This window comes from Taeniopygia guttata, chromosome 3 (assembly GCF_048771995.1).
Source record: "Taeniopygia guttata chromosome 3, bTaeGut7.mat, whole genome shotgun sequence".
NCBI lineage: Eukaryota > Metazoa > Chordata > Aves > Passeriformes > Estrildidae > Taeniopygia > Taeniopygia guttata.
Window position 1 is genome coordinate 98,665,705 of NC_133027.1, and position 20,856 is coordinate 98,686,560.

Below are 20,856 nucleotides of genomic sequence, written 5' to 3' on the forward strand. Positions count from 1 at the left end.
CCAACTGAAGTCCAGCCTCAGCTGTTATTTGAGGAAGGACTACATGGGAAAAGAAGGAAAATATTTAGTTGGGTGCTATAAAAATAGGAAACTAGCAATAAAATTTAGATCCTCCTGAATTTAACAATGCCATTATTTAACTTTATTCTGAATAATCCTTAACAGAAGCTTCCATTTTCTAACTAATTAAAAACCTCAACCATACATCTCCCAGAAAGAAAAGAAGAATTAATAAAAGAAAACCCAACATCAATACCATAAAACTGAAGAAATAGATTCCAGATGTTTAAAAGGCAGATTCTTTCCTTAGTCTCTCTAAAGTAGGTATGAAATTGGAAGGTTGGATTCCTTCCATGTTGTCTTCCAAGTATCTTATTGATGTAAAATTGTTTCTGTGGAACTGGGCTGCCTTCATTACAATCACAGAAGAAATACTGTGTGCTTCATGCTATTATTCAGACCAGAAATGCTACAAGAATTCCAGTCTTAATTGTGCTATGGCAAATCCAACCCTCTTTCAGTCTTTCATGCAGTCCTTTAATACCAGTAATGTTGGCAGTAGCAGTATTGTTACAAGGACTCAGTATGAAACTATCATGTAAATACAACCCTGAGTGATGGTAGCTGTTACTTCAACAGCATCTGGTATTTCCGATTCAGAAAAAGAATTTGGTAACATGATAGTTCCATTTTAATACTTTATATTGTTAAAAGAGTTTGGACAAAGAAATTAAGAAGATGCAAGCTCTTAGATATAACTTCTATAGCCTGTGTGTCTGCAATATACACAACAAAGGAAAACTGCTTTGACTACTCTTACCATGTACTGAATCAGGAGTCCTGTTCACTAGGAAAAAAAATATGAACACTGCAGAGAAACTGTGTAGAACGTATTGGACAGTATTCATTGCATCAGCTTTTCACAAGGTTATTTGTAATTACTGTCCTCTAAAGGCAGAAGCAATGAAATTAAATACTCTCCAATACTTTCCATAGTTCTGTGTAGCTAAACTGGCATGGAAGAAAGATCTTTGTATTCCCCATTCCAAATATTTCAGCGTGTTCCCATTCTCGGTTTGTCAGAACACACAATGCCTGACAACTCACGTGATCTGTCCACTCAGTGACAAGAGTTCCAATAATGCCTGCCGAGATCCAGGAAAAACCACAGAGACACAGGCTCATGCTATTTCACAGCTCATAGCCCAAGTCAACCTTTCTGGTGCAATACAGAATTACAAAGCTGTAAGTAATGGTGCAAAGAAACAGAAACGTGAAAAGCTGGACCACAACCTAATGTGGCAAGTGGCTTGGCTATCCTGGTGGAAATACTGCGAGTTCCTTCAGAGAAGGCATCAAACAAGGTATTACTGCATCTGTGAAGTCTCCCTCCCCTTTTCCAAGTCAAAAAATTAGGAAAAGTACTTGATCAACATAGGATTTTCTTGCATCACTTAGTCAACACTGAAGCACAGATAAGGGAAATGCTTAATCTACCTAAAAAGAGTTAAATAACTTTTAATGAGGTACACATTCTTCTGAAACGATCCTGTCAAACCCTCCAAAGCCGTATCTTAACAAGAGATGAAATTTCTGGTGCTGATTGTATCCCACAAAGACTACATGAGCAAGTAAAATATTTCTTATATAAGTTACATATGTGATTTTTCCCTAAGTATGCAGAATTTTTGCTCTCTAGTAATAAAGACCTGGAATGAAAGTGACTATTCAAAACAAAAACCACAAACCAAAACAACAAAACCCCAAACAAACTATAATTAAAGAACTTGAATCTTCAAATCCTGAAATCATTAGTTAGTAGAGTTTTCATAAAATTATAGACTCATTTAGACTGAAAAAGACTTTTAAAATGTTGCATCCAATCACTAATCCAGCACTGCCACATCCACGACTAAAAAAAACATGTCACTAAGTGCTAGATCTACAGGTCTTTTAAATACCTTCAGGGATGGTGACCCAACCACTTCATGAGCAGCATATTTTGATGTAGAAATTTTTCCTGATACTCAACCTAAACCTCCCCTAGCACAACTTCAGTCAGCTTCTGTTTCGCTTGGACTTTGATCATTTAAAATCAGATTTGAAATCCAGTACACCACCACACACTAGGGAAAAAATCCCCAAGAATTATTTTTTATTAATGGTCAATTTGTCACTGTCAAATTTAGAAGTTTACTTACTGACTAATAACTCCTGCATTTGTACACAAGGTATTGTATTCAGTAAAATGCTCTGAGAAAGGATTTTGAAAAAGGACCTGACTATAATTTAGGAACTATAGATAGTAAAAACATTTTAACAACAATGAATCCTTAAAACACACAACACCTCCCCCAGCCTAAAAATTTATTTACTATTTGAAACAGGGATAAATGCATTTCATTAACTGCAAGCTCATTACATCACCAAGTGTGCTTTCTAGTCTTTCAATTAAGAGTGTGCAGTTAACTCAAGAGAAGATACAAATCTAAATCTCAAATCTTTATAAAGCTCTTTCTTTTAAAGAATGCTTCTACTTATATTAGCTTTGCAGCACAACAGAGACACTCCAGTGCATTAACAAACTTCTCCGGAAAACTGAAGAACCTTGCCCAAAGTCAGGATGGCAGATGTACAGATCACTCCAATTATGGGGTTTAACCAGACAATCCCAGACTCAAAAATGTTATTATAAAATGGGTTCATTATTTTTATTAATATTTAGCATTAATATTACCTTGCCTGAAGTACTGGATTTGCACAAGTCTCAAAGTGTATTTAATATAATAACTAAATATTTCTGTTCACTCAAAAAACTCTGAGCACACAAAAACTGCATGCTCTAAACCAAATATCTGCCATTATCAATATTCCCAAAATCTGCTACAACTACGGTGTGCATACAAATGAATTATAGGAATCATCAAATGAATCAAATGAATTATAGGAATTCTTTATAAACTTTAACTCTACTTTTCGTCAAAAACAACTTTAGTCCACAAACTGTTCTAAAACCAAAGTCAATCAGATATTGAAACTCAAGTTGCTGTAGTTGAAAAATTAAAATAACTACTGGCTATTTAAATTTTACTTCCTGCATTTGCAGCCAATTAGACCTTTTTACTTCTCTTTTTCTCTGTTCAGCAGGTATGATGTGTGACTCTCATGCTGACATTTACGAAGAACCAAAATATTTGTGAACTTTGCTTCTGAATATTAAATATAATATATAAATATATATATTAGCATTATATAATATAAATATAATGCTAATTGAACACATAGCAGTGCATTGCTGGTTTACTTTGTCAACTGAAATGCAAAGGACTATTTTTGTAAAACTCACCTCCTGAGGCAAGGCATCAAACCTGATCCTAAAATTCTCACCTCTGCCTGTGGAGCTCTCTTTAAATGAGAAGACAATTCCACAGAGATATCTGATTTTTACCAAGCCCCAAATAAAGTCCTGACACAGGATTACCAGGAGAACTGGACTGTTAGATGGGCATTCTTTCAAGCAGAACACAGGATGTTTCCAGGTCTTTGTCACAGTACAGTTAAGTATTACACCTATTACAGCATAATATCTAGGATTTCAAGAACCCTGACCAAAGTCCGAAAGTGATTATACATTCACACAGTTTCATTTTTCTGAAGTCTGAATAGGAAAAGAAATTATTTCTTCCTGTCTTGCCTTACAGTAGTGCTGTACAAATGTAAACAATTACATTGCTCTGAAAAGGAGAAGTACAGCTGCTTCCAGTATTTTAGGTAGAGGTGAACAAATACCCTGGGTCACTTTTATCTACTACAGAATGTTCATGAACTGCAATGGAAGATGTTTCCTTTAAATAGCACCATTCACAGCACAGCAGACTTCATGGTGAATTTAAAAAATGCTGTATTGAAGATTTTCTAAAAACACTGAATTTAATAAAATGTTTCAAAATTCACTGGAAATATCTAGTTTCCAGGTACTGATCTGGGAATTATAACAGAGGACTAAAAGAGGACTATTTCTTAGCATTCCTTGACAATACCGTAATATAAATAAGGTTTGGTTGTTTCTTTTTTAATCTCCTCTTTCTTGGAGGATGGAGCCCCACTGGTGCAACCTGGAGTTATTAAAATTCCACATATTTATTCAGGTTGAGTATTTTGATGCTGATATTATTTGACCATTTATCAATGCTTAAGCTTAGTGTGTGCATGTGTGTAGATGCTACAGAAATATAATTTCTTAAAAATATACTTCATCCATACTATGCAAGAATTCAAGGATCTACACAGCACACAATAGCTGCAAGTTTAAAGTATCTGTCAGTTTGTTTGCTAAAGCTGCTAGTGCATGTTAAAAATCTATATTTTATATTATTCCTGACATCTATCATATATAATTCACTTTTTTGATAAATACATGGAAGACATACGGCAGAAATAGTGAATATAAATTAAGAATAGAATAAAAAAAAATTGAGACAAAGTAGCAGGCAGGGCTTAGAGTACATATCTCAGCTGTACTGGCCTTAGTATTGCCCTTCTAAAAATTCTGAGAAATAATGAAAGGGTTTAATCTTCCTTTTTGGACTTTGCAGCTTCCTTTTAAAAACTCTAACTTTCAAGTGAAGCAAGATTTACGCAGTCATTTTTAATTCCAGAAACTGCCTTTTACAGTGGCAAAACAATTTTTCCCGCTACAGGTACAGAGAGTTCACAAAAAGCCTCATATAGTTCAACCTTTCAAAACTATATTTAAAGAATACAGATTTTTTACACTCCAGCTGTTTATACTACCGTAAAAGTTGTATTTTAAAAACAGTAGTAGATTTTCAGGCTAAGTTGAAGGCATTTGGTTCATGCTATTCACAGAACAAGTAAATTTCCATAATCCAGCTGAAGCATGGAATATCCAGGAATGTGACTAGACCTGTGTCTAATGTGTGTATTTCCTCATTTATCCACTCTCTAGCAGATTAATCAGAATATATTATACCAAGACCTTTTGCCTCAATTACCCTAACAATAAATAGGTTTCGCTATTGTTGGGAAAGAGGGAAAAGATCTATTCAGAGCATATTACTGCACCAGCAAAAGTGTAGAGCAAAACAGTAACAAATCATAAGAGTAAAGGTTATGTATTTAATGAAGTGCAACAAAAAAGCTGCACCCCAAGTTCTAATATTATATGCATTTTCCACAACACAGTATACAGTGAGTGTAGGACTCACCCAGGTTGTCTTCTATTATGAAATAGCTAGCCACACACAAATTTCAAAAAATACATTTATATTTGAAAACTTGCTACTAGATCATGCTTCACTTATGTATGAAAACACCACTATAGCTTTCAGTGTGATACATTTCTCCCATTTTCTTCAAAAAACACACTAGGCATAGGCAGTGATAAAATTAAACATTCCTATTCCAAAGGCCCTGCATGATTTTGTTAAAAAAAAAGAAACCCAACATATGGAAATCAGAGCTTTTACTACATAAATGGAAAAGAGAGCTACAGCAGTTGGGAACATGGCATGTATAGAAGTTTCAATCCTTTTTCAGACTAACATAGTTTTCTTTAAGCAAGTACAAACTCTTCCAGTACAATATGAAGGTGCCTTTAAGCCAAATTTTCTATCTATGTCTTGCTGCCTGCAAAGCATTTATTTTGGCAAGTGGCTAAAGTCTGCCAAGAAAGGTCACTGATCTTTGCCTGAAAAGCTCGAGCCAGCTTTATACAGTAAGGGCTTAGTACAAACACACAATGCTTACCAGATGTTCAATCAGCTAACTGGATACAATCCAAGGGATGGCTATAAATCCATGGAGAGATGTTCCTTATGAAGGCATTTGCCACACAAAGTTAAATTTATATAAGCACCCTTTGGAGAACCTCTACACTGAGCAGTGCAGTTTAAAAGGCTCATGCACTAACAGATTGAACTGTCACCAAGTGCTGATTTGTGTCTGCGCAGATACCTTTAAAAGGAAATTTGGGGTTCAACTGTTAACCTGCAAGGTTCCTTTTCCCAGATAAATGCCTGGGCCATTACTCAAGTCAGTGTCTACTGGCAAGAGTCAAAAACTTAACATGAACTCAGCCTATTATTTCACAGCTCCTCTCCTCAGGCTTTCCAGTTATTGTCACTTGGGTAAAAACACTAAAATGTCTGCTCTCAGATGCCATGCTACCAATGGGTGAAATTCTGTATCAGAAGAAATACATCACCTACTGCACCAAACAGCAAATATACACCATAGTCAGGTATTCCAGTTATCTACTGACATTAACATTTTCTAAGAGATTGGGGAAAAATAAGAGATTTAGAGTGGTTCATTTGAGAGGAAGAAGTTGTCTGACTGGGCAATGCAACCTACAAATCTCCATAATGGTATAAAAGCAATGCTTGGGAAGTTTTTATGGGTTTTTCATTTCATTGGTTGGTTGGCTTAAAAAACAAAAAAGCCAAACTAAAAACTTGATATCTGGATGGTTAAAGATTTCTTATAGTTGTAAAAAAAAAGTAATAAAAAAGATAAATAATTTCAAAAAGATAAAAACAACCTGGAAAAAAAAATTTTGTAATAAACATCCACACATTAGCACTGATGTATTTTAGATTTAAACCAAATAATACTCAAGATAAAAAGCATATTAGTAGCAGCTTTGCATTATTCTTCCTAAGAAAAGAAAATAAAGGTATAGCAGAAGGAAAAAAAACTTGCAAATCAGTTAATTTCTTTGATTTTAACCTTTCCTCTCAGTTATAGTTTGAATGAGTGCTGATCTGATACTGAAGAAATGAAAACCTGAATGGGGAGAAAAACTAATTCCCCAAACCCTATCTACATAAAACCAAAGCTTCAAAGGAAATAGGTTCTCAGTTGATATGCTACATAAGGAATTTTGAAAAGGAACATTGTGGTTAAGCCTGTTGTTATTAAGTTTGTTTGCTGTTTTTCTCTTAGAGCACAGAAACCAGCAGAAGGAAAGCCAAAAAGCCAGTGTAGGACTCTACCTTTATCCAAGCTGTGAATAAAAATGTGAAATTATATCTTAGGTTGAAGTCTTTCTTACTGAGACTGAACAATGCAGAGCAATCAATGTGTGCCTGGTTTTTCTGACTGGGTATTTTGCTTTACAGCAGGAAGAGAGAAAAGCTTTAAAATATTGACACTTCAAACCCTCTATCTCCCTGAGCACATGATATTCCCAAGAACTTCTAGGGGAAGCTGTGTGGAAGAGCTCTAACTTGCAAACCTACATGAGTCAAGTGACTGAAGACAAAAACTGTCCAGTTAGCATTGCCAGTTCACCACTGTCCTGTTCACATAGCTTCTGATTATTTTAACCCCTTGCAAAAGCATCAGCCTTGAATCTAAAAATGTAATGTTCAAGTGGCTTGCCGAGTCTCAGTAAATAGTTTCCCAGATGCCAAACATTCTCCTTACTTTACAGCTACTTTACATTTTACCACTTCAAGACCGCTTGCTCCAATGCCATAACAGATATTTTCGTGCAGATCCTTTCTGCTTCACCTACATCTCTGGAAAAGCTACAGAAGCTACTTAGGTCCTTTCTGAGAGATCCATACTGTGACTAAACCACTGGCTCTCCCCAGACTCCCTAGGGGTCTGCCTAAGACATTTCCAACACTCAGCATCTTCTCAAACATTAACATACAGAGAAAAGTAAGAATGAGTGCGAGTTGAATGCTCAAATTCTGGGGAGCAAAATAAGAGATAAGAAGTTTTTAATAGTGAACCTATAATGACTGTGACTTTTTTCCATGCATTTACTGTAAGTGAATGAGTTATTTAAAAAAAAGAATAATTCTTAATTCATAAATTCAGAACAAACATGAGAATTCTTTCACTGCCCGTTCAGCACCCCAAGATCAGCAGCTGATGGCTACAAGGAACTGACAAACAAACAGCCTGTCAAAGTTGTATTTGCAATAGAAGATATTAGTGAAAGAAACCACTACTCTTCAGTAACACAAATTCCTGAAACAACCAAGCAAAAATGGTCCCTGATTCAGACTTGGAGATTTCTGATTCAGCACCTTTCACTGTTCTCTGTTCAAACAGTGCCTGGCACAACCAGATCTCATTCACTGAGCCCTCATAGCACAAGCAGCATAATTAACGACGATAATGACAACTACAAGTACTTCAAGGAAAAGCACTGGCAAAGAGAAATTGTAGAGAAAGTTTGTATCCTGTGGGATATTTTCTGTGAAAATATTTTTCTATTTTGATTTTTGCAAAAGGATGCTACAACACAGAACAGAAATGCAACTTTTCTTGCTGTATCAATTCTACTGAAGTTGAATGCCTGAAACAAATCCTCTGGATATTTTGATTAACGAGCTGTACCTATGTTACTGATCTATCAAGTATGGGACAAAAAAATGGCATTAAGAATCATTCTCTGCTTCTACCAATACATTTTTCATGCAGACCTTCTGTCCTGACATGCCAATCAACAATATCTGTATTTACAAACCTGAGAGCCTTGAAGTAAATGAGCTAAGAAGAACTGGAAAACCTCCTACAAATTCATATATTTTGAATTACATGTTAAATACATAACTTGGTGCTGACTTCTGAATACTTTTTTTTTTTTTTTTTGCTATTTCAATGTAAAAAGGTCAGATAATAAATGTAAAAAAATGGTTTCCCTTCACAGAATACTATGACTTCAGTTAGCAGGCTTTACTGTAAAATATCACCTTATGGTCCTTCATCTTGTGCAATTTTAGTATCTTACAACCAGATGAATCTGAAGAGGAGTGTATTAGAAGCTGTGGTATTTTATTACAATTCAACTGTCCACTCAAAAATGGGGAATCTGTGATTGTATAGAAAGACAACTCCATAATGCAAATGGGAATACCTAACAATGGTAAATAATCATTACAATTAATTAGACATAGAAAACAGAAAGAGTTTTGACTAGTTCTTAAATTTGTATTACATGTTACCTATAATAAACACAGTTAAGAAAGAAAACTGCTATGTCAAGGTCATTCTGAAGTTTTCCACAGTTGATTTAAGATTGAAATATTTCAAATGGTAACTTAAGAATTAAATTGGCAGAAAGCTTCTGCAAGTCTATGTTTGTGTCCCATACAAACCAGTAATTTCAAAAAAAATAGAAACCTTCAATCACAAATGCAGCAGGCAGGTCACAAGCTCTTAAATATAGCAGCACCTGTCTTTCAGTACATATAAAACTGACTTTGCTGAAAACATTTTTAATTATTCCTCCAGCAATTTACCTCTCTTACCCATTTGTAGGCCATCTGTTACTCCAGTTTGGAAATCAAATCATTGCATCATCATATTAGTTAAGTTTTAAACTTTAGCCTGCATTTGGATCTTTATCGGCTACACTGGAGTTCTTAAATGTTTATCAAATAATTCAAAAAAACTTTACTTACAAAGCTCTGTAAGAACTAGAAGAAAAAGATGAAAAAAAGTAGACACTGCCAAAGCATGCCAATAACAAAGTTAGTGAGTACACTTCAGTACAGAAATAGTGCATACACTACAGCAGCACTTAATTAATATAGAAAATCAATATGACCTTGCACAACAAGCAGCACTGAAGAAATGAATAAGGCAGCAAGTCTTGCAGATCCTCCTGTTCACTGACAGACTGATACACAGACACATCCTTCTCCATAGCCCAGGCAGAAGGTCAAGACACAAGACTAAAAACCTGTGCAATCACTAGCTGCAGTTTGCAAAGTAAGAGAATAAATACAATGGATCTTTTCCAAGCAAATTCCTTTTTACAAACACCAGCCTACTATAAACTTTGTTTTTCTTATAACTGCATACATAAAGGGGTCACTAAATGTTTACTTAACAGCAGAATTGACTGATTGCATGCTTTGCAAGACTGACAAACTATTCTGGTAGAATAACAAATGCAACCACCCACAATTTGATTTGGTCTCCCAAAAGCAAGCTATCAGAAATGCTTAAAGATGCTATGTGCTTGCATATGGCACAGTACATATCTATGTACCAAATTCCAGCTCATACTGTTGGTGTGTCAGGCTCTGAGAAGCCACATTTACTTGTTTGACCAAAGGGATTTGTTTTTGAAATGTCTCTTAAAGTTCTGGGCAGGCAGTTCCTTATGCACTTAAAAAGATTTAAAGAAATCCAACCAAATTATTGATTAACTGTTGCAGTTATTTCAGGCTGTGAATAGACACCTTAGTGCATATCTACATTTGGGAAGGTTCCACAGATACAGTTGCTTCCATTCACAGAAAACAAATACAGATTTACTCTAAATGCACAGACCTGTTTTAAATAAAGTAAACCTACAGAAGTTAAATTACCTTGCAGATCAGTTCTGGCAAAGGAAGGGTAAAGATTTGACTCGCAGGTGTTACAAAAATACTGCTTACATAGTTTCAAATGAAGAATTAAAAAGAGTTATTTTAAGAGCTGTTTTCTCACCCTCTTCCTATGTCAACATCACCAAAACGGTAAATTTTATTTTGCAGAACAGATTTGGAAGCACAATATGGAAACCTTCATGTTTTAGCAGAAAAATTTAAATCCTAACTTTTGAGAACATCACCGTCTGTGTGAAAAACAGTTTATTTAAGCATTTTCTTTTCAGTATGTGGGCTGGACAGTTCCTACTACAGAATTTACAGAAGATTGCTTGCTTCTGCACTGATAGGGATGGTGAGTAACTATTTATTTTAGCATTCAGAAACTATAAAGCAGTTCCAAAACAGGATTAGTGTAAAAAGGTGAAGATCAAAACACTCCTCTTGGGTTGGTTGTTGCTCTTGTAAGGGCTTTTCATGTAGCTTGCTTTCCACTGCTCAGACTTCAGCACTTGTGTTTTCCAATCCTTTTCTGCTTTAAAGACTAGAACTGAATGGAAGCAAGTTCTAGAATTTTTTTTTTTTCAGAACAAAACTAAATTGGCTGAAATTTGAACAACCCATTGGAAACTTCAAGTAGCAAGGCCAGCAACTCTACTGTTCTTTCTCTAGCTCCATGTAAAAAATATTGGCCAGATGCTGATATTGATATGCTCAACAAGTCTGTTTCTACCTAGGGAGAGGCAGAAGTTCTCCTTACCTGCCTTTGTAATCTGCCAGATTTCCATCTGTTCTGCACACCTAAGCCACACAAGTCCATGAATGATTCAGCTTAGACAAGGGGGAGAGGAGGAACAGGAATCATATGCTTTTGTTGAGGAAGTCAGCTTATAACTGTTGCCATTGTTTTGCCACACAAATGCAAATAATGCAGAGGGATAAGCAATCTGTCAGCTGGGACTAAGTGGCAATTGGATTTTAAGAGGTATATGATAGCAACATAAGCTTACTTTCAATTTATATACCAATTTACTCACATAACGGCTCACTGGGACAAATAGAACTTTTGCCTTTTAGAGGCAGTATAGTAGAGAACAATGTTCTTTGTCCATATTAATGGATTGAACTAATCTTAAGTCAATTATACCAAAAGAGAACTTAGATACGTGTCTGAAAAAGCTTTTAGATGTGTCACATTACTGACTGCTGGTAACTAGAAACCTGCTTATATAACGTTGGAGAAACAAGTCCAATTTTCAGTACACAGCATTACAGACAAGAGTGGATGGAGAGTATGTAGCACATTTTTGCAAGAAACATGCAACTTGATTGCTTCCTTCAGTTAAAATTGTTGCTATGAGTATTTCTATTTTCCCCCTCCAAAATTCCAGGTGAAAGAGTAATACCCATTTGTGCATCATGAAAAGATTGCTATGTACTTTTGCTATTCACAGTGACAACTGGAGTGTAAAAAACAAGATCCTGGTTCAGAAATTTAGTCAAGAGCAGCAATCACTTCAACCAACCCATGCCACTCAAAAGTGATGCACTGAGTACAACTTCATATTCCTTTCATATTCAAAAAATACAGATCAACTGCAATGAACTGGCCCATTGAAACTAATAAAATACCTCTCAGGTACATTATCTTTACCTACATATATATGTACATAAAATAAAAGAGGTTACTTTTGAAACATGCAGAATAAGCTACTTCCCTTGTGGTCTAGGTGCTTCTGTTCACTACACAAGGATGCACATAGTTGTTATGTTAAACTAGGTACTTCAATAACACAACTAAACACCCAAAATTACTTAGGCAACAGTCCTAATAAAACAGCCCAATAATAAGATTCCATAGTATCACCAACAACATTATAAAAATTGTTTACAAGCACTGTACAAACCTAGTCTGCTTTCTTTTGTGAGTAAAACTGGAACCCTTCTAGAGAACCTCACAATACTTCTACACAGTTATTTAATTGCATGGGAAAGCTCAAAAATATACAAGTTCTATTGCATTTTGTAAGCGCACCAAATTCATCTCAACTAGGTATCACAGCATATGTCACAGCTGAGACAGCCATGACATGTAGAGCATTACTGTACAATAGCACAAAAGCTTCAACCCGTACACAGCAACCCCATACCTCTCCAGAAAGCTTCAAGCATCTGCCCTTCTTGTTCTTTAGCCCAGCCTTTTATGTCCTCATGGTTCATGCACTGCACCTGTGTGCCCTCTGTTCCCTTTGGGGTTGGTCAGTGCCCCTGGGCACTCCCTGGCTCATTGCTGTCAGTGCTGCTCACCTGCTTCTCACAGCTGTACCCACTGGGGATGAGGCTCGGCCCCAGCCCCACTCCCAATGACCACAAACTGTGTGCCTACAACTAAATCCTCTTGCTCTTCCTGAGGGCTTCCCATAAGCATTTCATAAGCTGTTTTCCCTCACTGGCCTGTTTCCATTTGTGTGTTCCCCTCCAATGCTACTGTAGTGACACAAATTTCTTTCCAATTCTCTTTCAAGTGTCACAGGGTAGTGCAGCACATAATAAAGGAGACATATAGGATAGCCATTTTTTACTTTCCCTTGTAAAAGGTTAGAGAGTTTTAAACCACTTTTGAAGAACCTCATTACACCATTCTTCCTGCCTTTTGACAGTCTGACACACTTGAATGCATCTCAGGATGAAATAGTAACAGCAGGCTCACCTGGGTATCAATTAGCTATCAGTGGAACATCTAGCTCTATGGCAGAATCCCACCAATGCCTTGAACCACATTTCAGGTGATCACTGTCATGGTAGTCAGAAAGATATGTGGAAACTACTATTTAATTGATATTTTCTTCAATATGCAGGAAGAAAAAAAATGGTAGAGCACATTTTATGTAGGTACAAAAAGAGGCTATAAGATAAAGTTTGTTTTTAAAATTCAGGATTTATAGCAATATGTGTTTTTGCAAGCTACTCCTCATAGCTGGTCAGAGTGCAGCAATTCATTACAAAGAACAGAAAGATAAACATGCTCTTCCGCCATTTCTCCACTGTGCCAGGCAAAATAATTTCATTTCATAGCATTTTTGGTTTCAGCTCCTGTCAGGGTTCATGTGAATCTTCTTTATGTACTGTGAACTGACGATAACCTCATTTCAGTGAACTCCATGAGCTACTGGGGGAAGCTGGTCAAAGCTGATTGCTGGACGTAATTTAAGATAATCAATCATCTAGGCCATTTTGGCAGTCAGGCTGTCACCAAGTGCATGACTAAGACACACAGATTTGCTTCTTCATATATTATCTTATTCCTACCATAGACAGCAGAAAATTATTTTTAGAATTTTTCTTAAGAATGTAATAAATATTTCTCTTCCATATTTCGGGTTTTTTCCAACATGCAACTGCTATGCCATAAAAATAAAAACACCTCATATGATTACAATATTCTGGTCATTACTTTACTTGAGATGGAAAAATACCAAATATTAGAATAATTTAAAAAGCAAATAAATTCCTGTCCCTCATCTTTGACATCTTATCCTTTCAATCTACATAATGGTTAGTATTCTTCCAAAAACTAAAGAATTTGGAAGTTTCCCCTGGAAATTAGCAATACTAAATATGATCGTCTCATTATGGTAATTTTAGCTGGTATTGTTACCATCAGTGATTAACAGGGTAAGATGAAGTGCAACTTGCTTACTGACTCAAAGGCAGAGAACAAAATGTGCTCATTTTAACTTGAGCTAATACAGATTTGAGGATATCAGCACACACCTCTTCAAATACTTTCATGGCAGAGACCCTTGGAGATTCCATTCATGAAAGATTAAGATAAAATATTGGAAGTCCCTACCTTCACCTGATGATCCTGAAAGGTCTATGATGACATACACTCTCCCTTCTGGCTCCAAGTCAATCTGTAATCAAGAAGAGAAAAAGAAAAAAAAAAATCAAATTTAGAATGGCTCCCAAAGCAAGTGACTGCACATGCAGGAAACAAGAGGTTTCCAAACCTCACAAAGTCAAGGTGTAGGCAGGACATATTCTGCACCAATACAGCCTCCTTTTGCAAAGAGGTGCTGAGGACCCTGCACCTTCACTGGAATAAAAAAGAAGTGTGCACGCTTGGAAAGTTTGAGCTCAGTGAATTTTACATTTCAAATATTTAATGTACTGTTCCGACATATATTTGCACCACTATTTTCAAGAAAATCAAAAGGTGCCACAATTGAGCAAGTTTTTTACTGTTATTTATACTGAGCCCAGATATATAAATGTGGAAAACACACTGTGACAGGAAGACAGATCAGCTCTGGTCACAGAATGGGGGAAATGAACACACACAGCTCATACAGCCGGTTAACACGTGTTTATAATACCCCTTTTGTGTCCTCACTGGGAGAAAGAAATACATGCTTTATCCTCTTTTTCTGAAACACAAAATTTGTTTATTTCTGCACCATTCTGGTGGATTTTAAGGAGTCTTTACCCATGAGGAGATCACTTTCACTCAGCATGAAATACAGGTGCTCAGTATCAAGCTGCTGTACTTCCAAGATTTCACAGGCTATGAGAATAAGCTCCAGTTTAGGCACCACAATGAAGAGCTTATTACAGATCTTCCTGTATTTTATCACAAGTTTCATCAGCAAATCTAAATATTGCTGGATTTGAGTGTCTTAATGGTACACACAACAAATTAAAAACTATTTTTGCTGCCACACGTCTCTGAAAAATAAAACTGTAACTAAAATATTATGTAATCAGTAGCTTCTGCTCTAACATAGCAGTTACCGTCACATGATTTCAGAGCCTGAGTTATGTGATGTTCTGTACATTAATACTGTATTTTCAGCCTATTTTAGTAGGAAAACCACACAGGCAAGATTGCAAGGGACCTTGTGTGCCAGGACCTGTCCTGTGTCACACCACTCCGGACAGGAGCAGGTGGTCAAGGAGGCACCAGGGCAGCCCCAGCCCGTCCATCGCTGGGGATGGGGGCAGGCCAGGGCCAGACCCAGGCAGGGATGAGTGCTCTCCTCTCTCAGCAGAAACCCCAGAATGTGCCCAACGCTGCTGCTGCTGCTCTGAGGCAATTGCACACAGAGGTTGTGGCTGGGAAGGGGCGCTCTCCCCTCCCTCCTCATCACAGCCTCCCCTCCCAAAGCAGGGGAAGGTGGCCTTGCCTCCCTCATGCCAGCAAGTGACACCGAGCTGACCCTCTCCTGCCACAAGGGACATCAGGGTACAGTGCTAGGCCAGCAGGAGATCACCAGATCACACTAATAACAGGAGACCAACCTGTGGGTCTTCACAAATTAGCGAGTAAATGAGGGGACACCAGAACACCATGGCTATGCCAGGCTTTGCCAGCCTACGTTCAAGTGGGGCCACCTGTTTTGTCTCCAGGTTTCTCTCATCACCTGAGAGGACTTTACAGGAGAGGCTTTTCCCTCTCTTTCAGGACATGGTTGCTGAATGCATCGACATGATGCAAGCTCCTCCTTCCACTGACCACAGTCCTCCAAGAGAGGGCCGGGAGAGGAGTTCACAGGTCCTGCTGATGTCATCGGACCAGCGGATCAAGAAAATGATCTCAGCGGCTGTATTGTAAATAGACCAGGCAGGAAATAATGTCAGCAAGGCCAGGGGTTACCCAAGGGAGAGGAAAATGAAAGCGTGGGTGTCTGGTTTTTTATAAATAATAGTGTTGAATATCCAAAAAAGACATTTTTAACAATTCCTGAATTGGCAACATGAGTTTTGTGAGGGAGTTTTTGGGGAAGTTTTTGGTTTTTTGAGTTTTGTTTTAAATAAAGCTGCTGATCTTGAAATACTGCTGCTCCTCTCGCTTTGCCAGTTTTAAATAAGAAAAATATTAGAAGATCAGAAGCACAGGTGCGTGAATAGACTTTGATGTCTATGCTGAGGGAGGCTTTTGAAAAAATGCTATAGCACTCAACAGATGGCTGTATTAAAGACAGACATGTCTAATGCTCTGTTTGTATCAGCACTATACACTGTTTGGTTAAGCTTTCAGTAAAATACTTTACACAGTTCAAATCCCAGTGTGCACGCACACACATAAACCCCTAACATCATCTCCGCAGAAGAATCAGGCATCTGGACAAGGTACTGACCACCATCACAAAATCTCTGTTCTGCCCCTTTAATTACAAACAGTATTGGAAGCAACTCAAGAAAAAGACTGGCGGCCTGAAACCAAGTTTCCATTACCCAGCAAGTGGACTGTTTCAATTTACATTTTATTAGAAATGATGCTTAATGATTTTGAATTGGAAATTTTGCTGATGCTCTAAGAAAAATGAACCATTTATAAAAGGAAGTCTCTTTTACAAAGAAAGCATGTTTCAGTCTTTGTATGTTCAAATGCCAGTAAGAATGAAATGGACATATTCTTATTTTTAGATTTATGAAATACTCACATTTCATTTCAGTGAGTACTTGCACTGATAGTCTTATCGGTCATCTAATTAGTACTTTTGCCAGAAGCCAGCAGCACAGTTGTCCCAGCTAACCCTACATATGAAGACCCCAACAAAAGCAGAATCCCCTAGACTTATAGGAACCCTTCTCTCCTTCTCAGGTCTTTCATGTATCAAGACAAATGGAGGAAAAAAGCACCAATTCAATCTTAATTATTCATTAAAATATCTAATTTAATGCCTAGAAACATAATGGCATAAATACCTCCAAAATAGGCTACTAGAATATGCATGCTTTTTCTTTTCAGTCTGTTCATTAAGCTATGCTTAGATTCCGCAATGTCATTCTATAAATAAGTACCAAAAGATGCATACAGCAAAACCGAAAGTTCCCATGCATTTTTCACCAAATGTCATGAAAGCTAATCACATGTGAAATGCCCTTAGACATATGGAACCAGAAACAGAATGACTGGCCAAATTCAGCTGAAAAGAACAGGCATCCTTGAAAGCAATGGAAATAGTTGGAGAACAGCAATTCTGATTCCGACCTTTCTCTTGGACTAAAAATATTTCTCTCTGAATGCAGCCTAGCTTTTATACGTGCAGAGAGAACTTATGAGGAGACATCTAAAAAAGACATTACTGTTCAAAAGAAAACAGGGAACAAGGCAAGACGCAAACTAGGGATGGGACAGAGGAGTTGATACAAGAGCAGCTTTGCTGTAAGCAAAGCACATGGCTAAATATGTGCCTTGCACACATACGTCACATTTGCCACATGCAGCAAAAGATCTAACAACTATGAGTAAAATCTTTGATCACCAAAACATTTTACCCTCTTACTGACCCATGCTATTGCTGTGACTTTTGTTGAAATACAGTTTTAGCATGTGCAAGTAACGTTAATTAAAAATGTAATTTAAACAACTTCTATATTCTTCAAATAATAAAATCTGGCAGCATACTGAGATGAGTACAATCATTGCTGGAAACCAAAAACTCCAGGCCTGAATAAAACCTATTAGTAGCCTGTTTCAGGGAACAAAAGGCAACCATCATAAAACCAGACATACTTTCAGAGGAAAAAAACCATGTTGAAACCAAGGCCAAGCTTCAGCATATTGAAGGCATTTATATAGTTTCACAGTCATTAATGGATTTTATTTTCAACACCCATCTGAGACAGTTTGCCATATGCAAAATGGGATACTCCCAAAGGCACAAGCTAGACTAAATGACTTTCTGGCAAGTAATACAAGAAGGCTATGGTTAAACAAGAACTGCAGTCTGCTCTCTGGAGGCTCAAACAGCCCACTGGACCATTCCTCCTATTCCTCAGTTAAGCTTCTCTTTGTCCAGCAATACATATCCTGTCTTCTAGCAGTATCAAACACTACCAAGAACTTCTTTTCTCTCTTTTTTTAGACAGCTTTAATGGGTACATATCTATGATGCAATTTCTTTTCTTTTTCATTCATATAATACTCATTGGTAAAAACAATACCAAAGTATGCTGAGATATTTCTCTGAAGCATTTTCAATGGATCATAAATCTTAGGTAACCTGGAGTAATGCAAAATTTAATCAAACTATGCAGAAGATTGTGAAAATGGTCCTGTTTTTCCTCAAGGTTTGTTTTTGCAAGTTTTTAACTCCTTAGTGTTCTGCAAAACTGAGCCCTAAACTCAGCTAGAAGTTCACCATTTTCCTCCTCTCAGGTGTAAGACATTCTTTCCCACCCCTAAAAACATATAACTTGGAGAGAATTCTCTTAGATCAAGATTTTCTAAGGAAACCAAACACTCTCTAATCTTAAAAGGACAAGGAATATTAGCATATGCTACGGAATTACTTGTGTTGCACTGATGCTTGATATTTGAATATGAATGAGATTTTATGTACAGCCTGAATAATTCCATCAGAATTTGGGGGTGTTCTTTCCATTCCGTTTGACAGCATCAGCACAGATTTTGCATGCTCTATGGCACAGAGACCTGTTGTAAGCAAATGACAAACCACTGTCTTCAGTGGCTCAGTGCCCCACTGCCATAGGGCTTCCTTTGATTACAACAGAGTCCATCAGCCACCAATGTTCCAACACAAGGATGTCACCCGAGATTTAGTGACACTGTACTCGTTTAAAAGCCAGCTTGTCTCAAGAGAAATTTAAGGACAGTCATTGACATAAATCCAGATCTGAAATAAAAAAATGAGTGGACAAATGCAAAATTTGAAACTTCTAACAGCAGAAAGAATGAGTAAGTTTTACTCTGATCTTCCTTAGCTAGATAGTATATGGAACACAGCACAACCCCTTCAAACCTAAAGCTGTTGAGGATTTTGGCAACAGTATAAACGTAAATGGACTGTATAAGCCACAGAAAGAATTAAAGCATAAAACCTGCTTTGCACCTCTTCTTGTGATGTTCTAGGATTATCTGATATTTGGGTAGCTTAATGCATAAACCTCAGTGCACATGATATGTCAATGCAGATGGTTATTTGATTCATGTCAGACCCGGGAAGTCAGTATGCTTAACCCTTCCTGAGTGTAGCATAACAAAGTCTCTTGTTGAACACACTTCTTTGAAAGAAGAAGGGAAGAGATTGTGCTTAAAGTGCTGATAGCTGCAAAGGCTGAAGGGGAGTGGTTCCTCTGTCTGCTGTTTTAGAGGTACTTAACCAATTTTGGTAAATATTATTTCCATGAAAATGCATACAAAAATCAGAATAGTTATAGTCTAATAGAAAATGACTGGAAGGTCTGTGCTGGTCTTTTGTTCTTTAGTCACAAGATTTTTGTGTTTCAATTCAAATAGCTAATAGAGTACCTATTTTAACTTATTAAAAAGAAAATAAAACAATAACAGTGATACTTTTCAATATAGCCAAAATGACTGGAGCCCAAGTAATTTAAAAACTTTCAAACCCACCATGATTATTGCAATGGACGCAAACTCTTGACCCAAGGAACAGCCAGATGTATGATTAAACTTGCAAACTTGCCCCAGCCTTTACAGCTGAATCCCTATCAAGCTCATCTGAAATGAACAGGTTTGCAATAAGGTCCATAAGGGCAGCAAAATAGCTAAGCAAATGTTATTTATTAATAGTATCTGAAAACTAAGAATTTTACACATTACATCATTAATTACATGAGTAAACTTGACTTTCAAAAGAAATCACCCAGGAAATATAACGAGGAAACTTCCTTGAATCTCCAGGTACCTCCATGATGTTTATCACCCCACCAGCCTCTCGCTCTTCTGGCAAAGGCGGCAGGAAAATTTGGAGTCAGTGCACTGCTACAATGTTCACAAATCTGCCTTTCATTATGAACATTACATATTTGATTATTATAATTAGAGAGAAACGTAACACAGCTTGACACATTGTAATTGACCACAATGATATACATAAAGGTTCAGAAATTCTGGCCACAGGGGATTCTATCAATTATTTACCCATATTCCAAAGTCAACAAAGAAACATCAAACATCCTGCATGACCTACAGAAAACATCAAACACTTTTCAGTGCCAGACACATGCACTGACATAATACAGAACAGCAGCAGCCAGGGAGAAACAAGATTCAGCTGAAATAACCCACAGTATTCAGAAAACAATTCTAAAACAAGGATCCTTCCATAACTTAATAAAGCATATACTGACACTCAGTTGTGGTGTCCTGAATCACATGTGCTATCACCTTGGTCTTTCATATATCTGTTGTGCCTAAGGCCTCCCAGACACCAAAGAAGAAACATTTTTGAATGCACAGCGATGCATGCACGTTTGTTTGAGCACAAGCACATCTGCACTGTCAGAAGTAACACACTCATTTTTATGTATTAGAAGAACCAACAACTTTTACAGACCATGGTTCTGAGCCTAGGGTGTTCAGGGCTCATTTTCTTGTAGAACCTAGAAAGTAAACCTGGACAATTGGCTCTATTTGCATGTAACAGACAGCAAAGCTGTACAAACGACTGCAATGGCGTCAAGCAGCATGAGCACAGAAGGGTCACTGCATGAAACCAAGTTTCTG

General features: G+C 37.1%; 1 protein-coding gene across 2 annotated transcripts in view; it reads right to left on the reverse strand.

Moving 5' to 3' along the window:
* PRKCE (protein kinase C epsilon) overlaps nucleotides 1-20,856 on the reverse strand; it is a 284,740-nt gene that overhangs the window by 171,195 nt on the left and 92,689 nt on the right. For both annotated transcript variants that reach the window (XM_002196599.7, XM_032747421.3), the window contains exon 2: nucleotides 14,212-14,275. In XM_002196599.7, coding sequence (XP_002196635.4) covers nucleotides 14,212-14,275 — 64 coding nt within the window. The remainder of the gene's footprint in view (nucleotides 1-14,211; nucleotides 14,276-20,856) is intronic.